Source organism: Typopeltis vanoorti, chromosome 4 (assembly GCF_054136105.1).
Source record: "Typopeltis vanoorti isolate ZY-2024b chromosome 4, IOZ_Tvanoo_1.0, whole genome shotgun sequence".
Taxonomy (NCBI): Eukaryota; Metazoa; Arthropoda; class Arachnida; order Uropygi; family Thelyphonidae; genus Typopeltis; species Typopeltis vanoorti.
In genome coordinates this window covers 94,283,480-94,292,537 of record NC_143552.1, presented here as the reverse complement: position 1 = coordinate 94,292,537, position 9,058 = coordinate 94,283,480, and the positions used below count along the sequence as shown (strand labels likewise).

General features: G+C 33.9%; 1 protein-coding gene across 4 annotated transcripts in view; it reads right to left on the bottom strand.

Moving 5' to 3' along the window:
* Window positions 1-548: 548 nt before the first annotated feature.
* The window catches only part of LOC150107502 (focal adhesion kinase 1-like), a 496,861-nt gene continuing 488,351 nt past the window's right edge, over window positions 549-9,058 (bottom strand). For all 4 annotated transcript variants that reach the window (XM_090391922.1, XM_090391925.1, XM_090391923.1 and 1 more), the window contains one exon: window positions 549-3,657. In XM_090391922.1, coding sequence (XP_090248048.1) covers window positions 3,214-3,657 — 444 coding nt within the window. In that variant the 3' untranslated portion in view covers window positions 549-3,213. The remainder of the gene's footprint in view (window positions 3,658-9,058) is intronic.

Sequence of the window (9,058 nt, the reverse complement as noted above, 5' to 3'; positions counted from 1 at the left end):
TTAAATAAAATCTAGTGAAACTAATGTAGTGAGTAAAAAGTAGTGTGTTTAGCTCCAGGCTACGGCTGAATGGCCAGTCTGCTTGCATGCACAGTTGCTGCAAATTATGTTAGTATTTAATGGACACTGTGCAATATTAAAAAAACCCTTACACTAGTACATGACCACCCTTTATCTTAATTTTTAGATTAACTGAAGTAATTTAATTACTAGCTCAATCAAATTTATTGTATTTACATTCTATAATTCTAAGACTATTGTGAGTACAGAAATCTTATTGAGAAGGGCATTGTGCATTATTATAAACTTCACTTTCTGCAAATCATAATTTTATTTTCAGTTTATATATAAATGTGGTATGCATATTTCTTATCCAGTAATAACTATTATATATTAAGTTCTTAGAATCATGGAATTTTTAATTTTTATATTTTTGTGAAATGGAATGCACCACTACTCTGATTAGATTTTTACTTGTAAAAAAATTGCTTACAACTTTTTCCTCACTAACCAGCATTTCAAGCTCTGATTTGTTTCTTGTAGTTGATCAATTAGTATCACAAAGTATACATTTTTTTTTTCTCCTTAAATGAGCATCTAACTTAAAAATTATATTTTTAGACAACACATAACACATTTATTTCTAAGCAATTCCCTATTGTAACGATGATATACTTTATAACACATTAGTGCATCTCTAGAGTTGATACCAAAAAATATCAGTTGATAATAAAGAAAACATTTTCATTTTAAGAATAAAAATCTTATGTTGCAGAAGGTCATCTGAAACAATGCAAACAAATAAGATTGAACTAAGAACTGTGCAAAATCTTATTGTGCAGCATAATTTGCAATATGGTATTCAGATGCTCACAGCATTCTAAAAGATTTCTCTCATCATCCTATTTGTATGCAATGTGAACAGACAGAAAATAAATACAATGTAGGACTAGTATTAATGGCTATGGGTACGTGTAGCCTTTATAATACATATCCTTATTCTTGTAAATATTTAATGACTTTATAACTAGAGATATAAGAATTGCTTAGATACAATACACACAACAATAAACAAGATGAAAATAACTATTACTAAAAAGTGTTTTATATTTATTTCTCAATATCTGAACATTAAGAATCATCTGACTACATTTTAATCATGTGTGGCAAATACTAATCTGCCAGATTTTAGTTCAGAATATTAGACTAGATGAGCATCTTACATAATGAAAAGAGACTGAATCCTGCATACCAACACTATACTGGGCCAAGAAAATTATATACAAGACTGTTGGATATGAAGAACAAACCTATGTCCAACAGTAAAAATAAACATAGAAGTATTACTAAACAAGAATTATTTCAAAAAGACCAGTGTTGAATAGTTTTAGAAAAACAGATATCAGAAAAATAAAAGTGAAAAAAAAAAATGAAAGTAGAACTTAACAGATGTAAATATGAAAACAGAGTGGATATAAAATTTTAATCTACAGGAAGATTTAAAAAAGAGAAAATAAAGAATACTGTAATTTGTTCTTTTCTAAAAAGAAAGTTTAGATTTCAGTGAGATATTTACTATAAGAGAAATACGGTTATTCAAGAATGAAACGTTATATTACTAACCAAGTATTGGGTAAGTAATATACAGCAACTAAAATAATGAATAAGACAAGTAATCCAGGTAAAAGTAGGCAATGCACACATAAAATGAATGTTATAAATATAATTTCTATGACCAACTTATTACTAAAAAAGGGCAGCTTTTCACTTAAGAAATCAAAATCAGAAGTATTTTAAATGAGTATTTTAATTGGGAAAAACCTTTTCACCCACTCCCAAAATTTATCAACACTTAACATGACTCATCCTTTAATTACAGAAAAAGATGTGGTCTATTACATATTAACTGATGTGGATATTTAATATCTACACTATGAAGCCAATCCTAAATCGAAGATACTTAAATTTGAAGAAAATTTGGCATTGTGACTAATGTTCCAATGTCAGAAAAAAACAAATAGCTTTCCATTTCACAGAGAGGTAAATATTCCATGGCTAACCAAATACAGATAATCACAGAGCACAAAAGATGGGCCATGCAGAAAACTGATAATGAAATACAATTATGCAAAACTTGATTTCAGAACGTAAAAAATGATTTGTAATGAAGAAGAGTCAGCACTTTTCTACTTCAGATAAAAGATTATTTGCCAGGTATGAATGAATGGAAATGCCTACATATTAACAGGACAGTAAACAGCATGTCATGATGCTGAGAAGTAGAGAACATTACAGGTGCAAATCTTGTATAAAATAATGGTATACTCATCCAATAATAGAAAGAAAAAGCATAATAAAGCATTTTTAACTGCTTAATAAGCAAATCAAACTAGCCATTTATCTAAAGGATTCAACGATTAGTCAACTTTTAGAGTATATGACATTTTATAAGTATTATTTTTTTAAAAAAAGTATTACATTTGTAGAACATCACACATCTAAATTCTGATAGCAGTGAGATAATCAAATATTGCAGATTACTACAAATGTATATATTGTTAGGACTGTGCCAGAGAAATCACCATGAAATTATAAGTCAAAGATAAAATATTTTATCTTTACTGAATTAGGATATATTTGTTGAGATTTTTCTCACTATAAAATTAATTTTGGCAATTTTAACTTTTGCAACATTTGAAATTAAGTTCTACTGTGTGATATTACTACAAGTGTAATACTGCATTCTTGCAAGGGTTTTATTATTTATTTATTCTGAGAAAGGAAAAAATCCTTCTAAGTAAATGTTTATATTTTATTCAAAAAAATTATGTATATAGATTCTGCAGTTTCCATAATGTAGTTCTCTGCCAAAGGAAAGGCAGAGAGCTTTTTTCTTTCTGTGAAGTGGTATATTTAACTCTGACAGGAAAGTAAGATTTGCGCCAATAAATAGTATTTGGTGCATTTAGTTTTCTAATATGATGATAAATATGAGATTTATTGAAATATGAATTTCTAGTGAAAGGCAATTCTTTGTGAAACTACAAGAATACAGATGGGGGAAAAACTAAAAAGAAAAACACAGAATGTACTGTTCATAGCACATCACAGAACACAAAAGGAAACTGTACATCAAGAACTGATTACAAATATTCCTTTAAAACTCATTTTTAGTTTCCCAAATTGCTGTAGCTAAGACTTTTATAACAAACCTCATGTTACATCATAGCCACTATCATTAGCTTCATCTAGTAAATGAGGGGATGCTATATTGGATTTTGATTCTTCTGCTGAACTTGGAGATCCTAAACATTCCGCAATTTTGCACGGGGTAGTATCATGTCCTGAAGAATGCGACATTAATGTACAACTAGGCATTGAGTCTATACAGCTAGCAGGTCTTGAAAAACTGTGATCAGATGTAATAGTTTGAGGTAACCACACTGGATTTCCTTCTCCTAATGACTTTAATCGTATCCGTACTGAATCTATTACATCTAATAAATTTTTAGCATCCATAGCAAGAATATGAGCAGCAGACAACATGCCTTTTCTGTATTCAACATCTAAAGTTGTTCTGGAATATTTCTGAGCCTGCTGCATAGCTTGTACTAGGGAACCCATATCCTTACTAAGTACCCTATGAGCCATCTCTATCTGTAAATATCAGAAAAGGAAACAGTATAAAATATTTACATAACATTTCAAAAATAACATACAAAGGTGAGCATAGTGCTCACTACATCATGGGATTATTTTAACAGTAATATTTACAGAACATCGGGTTAGTTTATTAATTTGTGAATTCATTTCCAAAGGATTGTGTTTAGGATCATACAGGAATAGTTAGTTGGCTGTTTAGATTTTGCCAACACAGCTAATAGGTTCATAAAATATCCTTCAGTCACTTTGTACACATAACAATAATGATTAATGAACACCATAATAAGAGTTTTTCTAAGCATTATATATTTTATTAGATATTTCCTTTTCTAAGCTGCTCTCGACATCTCTTTTACTTACCTTGTTAATTTATTTTTGCTGCTGCTTTTATTTTCAAGAAAAAAATCTAGGTAATCTCTTAAATTCCATAAAATATAAGAATTACAGATTTGCATGGGAATGTGAAGAAGAATGGAACAAAAGATTTGAAAGAAATATTGAATGCTTTTGAGAGTGTCAATGTATGGAGATTCAATGATAAGAGGTAGCACGAGCAGGGTGGTGGAAGCATTGGATAAGAAACGTACACGAGCAAAAGAGTTGGCACAAATGATCTGACTGGTAACAAGAAGAATATAAGGCATGATGTCATGAGGCTGTTAAGGAGAGTAAAAAATAGGAGGGTAGGTAAGATAGTCAGTGTGTTGCCCAGGTATGATAATGAACTGAGAAGGCAAGCAAAGATTTTGAATGGTATGCTAACAGAGTTGTGTGAGGAGAAAGGAGTTCATTTTGTGAATGTGTGGGATGAGTTTGAGGGGCAGGTAGGGCTGTATAAAAGATATGGGTTATATATTTGAATGGATTTGGCGTGAGTCAGTTGGAGAAACTGTTGCTGCATGAGAGAATGGCTGAAGTGAATGTAAGATCTGAGGAAGCAAGGGGTGTTGTGGGAGAGCAGGAAATAAGGTAGGCAAGTTTGTGAATGGAGAGATGAGTGGCACGAGTGGAGAGAATAAGAGAGAAAGAACAGAGAACGGACAGGGAAATGGGGGGGAGGTCAGGGTAGACAGTGAGGCAGTGCATGAAAAGTGTAGATGATGGTTTCAGGAGTAGATGATTGAGTGTGCAAGAAAGTATTAAGACAGTCAAGGATGTGGAGGTGATATTTAAGTCTTGGGAGGTATGCAGTATCAGTGATGATAGACAGGAATAGAAAGGGGAGAGTGTAGAGGAATCATGCCCGAGAAATGAGGTTAGCAAGACTTGTCATAGAAACAGAAATGAGCTAGTGTGAATGTTTCCAAATGCTAGAAGTATTCGAAACAAGGGGAATGAAATTGCAGCATTGATAGAGTTCATTTGTCCAAAAATATAAGTGAGATATGGTTAAATAAGGATGACATTCTAACCAGAATAGAGATGTGGGGATAGTCTTTTGCAAAGATAGGCAAAGCAAAAAGGTAAGGAGTGTTATTGATGATGGCAAAGGAGTTGTGCCCATCTAGGGTGGAGATGCCAGGAGTAAATGCTGACAGTGGTTTTGAAGCAGTACGGCGTGAAGTGGAGGTGGACAGGATGAAATGTTAAGTAGGGTATTGCTATAGACCTGGTAATATGGAAGGCAGTGAGAAGAAAATGTTTAGACAAATTGGTGTGGCTAATAAGAAAAGGGTGATCATTATGGGCAATTTCAATTATGGTAATATAGACTGGAATGAAAAGACAGCATAAGGAACCAAATAGAATGAATTTCTTGAGTTTTTGAGAGATAACTACCTTAAGCTGTATGTAACAGAGGACACACGTGAACCAAGGGTCTTGGATTTGATTATCTCATCAGAAGATGTTGTAAATGAAGTGTTTCATCATCCTTCAGTTGGTGAAAGTGATCATGAAGTGATCACTTCATGACTGGTGGTGGCAAGTCATATCAGGGATTTTGTGAGAAAGAGTTATATGTGAAACTATAGGCAGGTGATTATGACAAATTCAGGAGGCAGCTTGCAGTGATATCATGGAATGAGGAATTACATGGGAAGAAAATCGATGCTGCTTGGTCTTTACTCAGGAATTATCTGGCAGAGGCAATGAGTGAATGTATTCCAAAGGTCAGGAGATTAAATAAGATAGGTGTAAAACGTATGACCGAAGATAATCAGTTACATGATTATCTTTGGAGTACAAAGAGTAAACAAGGAAGGTGACTCAGTAAGGGTAACAAATGATGCTAAAAGAAATAATAGTTTTTTTTTTTTTTTTATATGTGGCCAGTAGAAAGAAGAAGGATGATAAACACTGAAAAGGATATAGCAGAGGTGTTAAATGAGAAGTTAAAGTATTCCATCCTTGTTATTGTAATATAATGCAGAAATTAAGAGCAATTGATGGTAAGCGAGCAGGAGGTATGTGGAATCGAGTAAACTTGATGGTATATCACCGCATGTCTTGCGGGAATGCTACAGGGAGTTAACACCTTCAACATACATTTTCAACATGAGTCTTAGATTAGTCCAGATCCAAAGGAATGGAGAGAGAGAGATAGCAAAATTGTTCTGCTTCATAAATGAGGTGATGACTAACCCTTTGAATTATAGGCCAATTTGTTTGTTTAGAGTTGTGGTCAAGGTGTTGGAGAAACAAGTGAGGACAAGGATTCCATGGACAGCAAGGGTTCGCTAAAGGAAGATTGTGTTATAGCAATCTGCTTACTTATTGTAACACAGTGACGAGTACATTAGACAAAGGGGTGGATGCATATACGATAGTATATTTAGATTTTGCAAAGGCTTTCAACAGATTGCCACATGAGAGAGTAATAGTTAAATTGGAACTAATGTTTCAATTTAATTACTAAGTTAAATGGGGTTGGATAGTAGATTAGTGCATTGGATTAGAGATCAGCTGTCTGATATGAACAGGTTGTGTATGGGAAGGTGACATCCCAGAAGAAGAAATTCACTACTGCCCCAGGGATCTGTTTTAGGGTCACTGATGTTTAATTTGTATGTAAATGAGATTGGAAAGGGCTTAAATGGTGATATACAGTTGTTTGCAGATGATCCAAAGTTGGAGAGAAGTAGAGCAGATGTTGTGGTGTGATGTGGTGGGATGGAAGTTTAATGTTACAAAGTGTAAGGTTTTAAAATTTGGGAAGCGAAGATGGGATACAGAGTATAGGATTGGTGGCAATATTTTGGAGGAGATGAAGAATTTGGGGATTGTGGTGGATAGAGACTTGAAATTTTGTGGACATTTTGCTAAAATTTGAGGATGACAGCAGATTATGGGAATGATGCAGAGAACACCGATGTGTAGAAGTAAGAATGTTTTGATTCCATTGTACAAGACTTTGATCAGGCTGCATATGGATTACTGTGCACAGATTTGGTCGCCAGGTTTTCAAAAAGATGAGATGTTGGAGAGGGTCCAGAGACAAATGACAAAGTTGGTTTCTGGTCTCTGGAATGTGGAATATGAGGACAGATTGAAAGATTGTAAATTAGAGCCTAGTAGATAGAAGAAGAGGGGAGACATGATCGAGATGTATAAGTTGGTAAGGAGTAATTACCAGATTAACGTGGATGAGGCTTTTCACAGAATATCTGGAGAAGGGAGAATGAGAGGCTTTTCCTGGAAGCTGTATAAGGTGGGTGTGAGCAAAGGGGATGAGGAGTAGATTTTTTGGCATGGAGAGTGGTGGGTGATTGGAATGTATTTAAGTCAAGGTACAACCAGTGCATGTGAGAGTAGGACCTCCCACAGAGTAACTTGACTCCATGGAGGTCTATTAATAATAATAATAATGTAGAAAGTTATCATCCCCACCCACTCCCAGCTTTTTGCAAGATATAATTGATAAAATGTAGAATTATCAGTAACAATAATTATGCCAAGAAGCTGAATTTGTACAATATTCACTGTAATAATATAACCTAAACCTCTAGGGAAAATATTCCTGAAAGAAAAAATTCCTTAATGTTTTTTTAAATTAATTAATAATGTTTTTTAATTTTAATTAATTAATAAATAATATCAAATGTTTCTACAGGTCATTTGAAAGAATAATAAATGTGAATTGTCTAAGATATGGATCACATTTATAAAAGCTTTGCAAATAAACGTGAATTAGTTTCACATGAAGGTGGCAGGGTCTCTCTCTCTCTCTAGTATGTTTAAGAGGCAAATTACTAACAAGACAAGCTAATTGCAAAGATAGAAAAGAATAATAATGTCAAAAATGGTGCACTTTTTTTAAGACTTATGGTGTGTGTGTGTTGCTTCAATAAATATTCCTCTAAACTTTGTGAGCTTATTTTTAAGGCCTATGTTAAACATTTCATTGTGATTTATTCAAGCAAATCATAATCCACTTAATGAAATTATGTTTTCAAAATACACATCCAATTTCTCATACAGTGGTTGGAAAGATATGCAAAGAACAGACTTTTTTCAAATAAAAGTAAAGCCAATTTCATATGGAGGTGACAGAGTTTTCCCTCCTGGAAACTTAAGTTTTTCATTCTGCAAGATGACTAAAGAAAACACACAACTGACAAACAGAGTCTTAAAAGTGTTAAATAGGTTTCTAGAAAGCCAACTTAAGGGTCAAAGCTGTATAACTGAGAAGAGACCTCCACATAGCCTTTAAAGGAATGTGGAGAACCCACCAGGGCTTCTGACCTAATGTCCAATCCTCACCTTCTCGTGATGCACCCTGTTGGGTATCTGCCTGGATACTGAACGAACGAGAATGGGCTGGCAATTTGGGATTTAGCCAACCAAATTGTAATCTTATTGGCTGAAACCAATATACAAAATGATGGTACAACATGACAAAATTTCATGCCGGATGGGACGTCGCCCAGTTAAACAAGGCCCGCCCATTGTTTTCGTCAGGGAACCAGGGCGAACAGCGAAAAGTCAGCTACTGGAACAAATCTAAAAGCACACCCCAACTCAACATCACCAGAGTTAAAGATCAGTACTATCAACATAAGAAGCCTGAATGGCAAAGAAATGGAGCTAGCTAAGGAATTAGATAAGTACCAGATCGACATAATAGGAGTGACTGAAACAAAAAAAAGACAAAAACTGATGAGATCTTTCTGAGCAATAAATACCAGATGTTATATTCAGGCAATGACAATCAGGGAAAAGAAGGAGTAGCCATAGTATTCAACACTAAATATGAGGCTAATACAAAAATCTTTTGGGAAAATTTGGAGAAAAGAGCAAAGCTAATAATAATGGCAAATACCTGTTGGATTTCTGCTCAGGACATGGAGACTGGTTATTACTAACACCATGTTCCAACATAAAAATGTGCACAAATTCACATGGAGAAAAGAGACAAGGAATAAGAAAAGTCTCATTGACTATGTTATTGTTGATA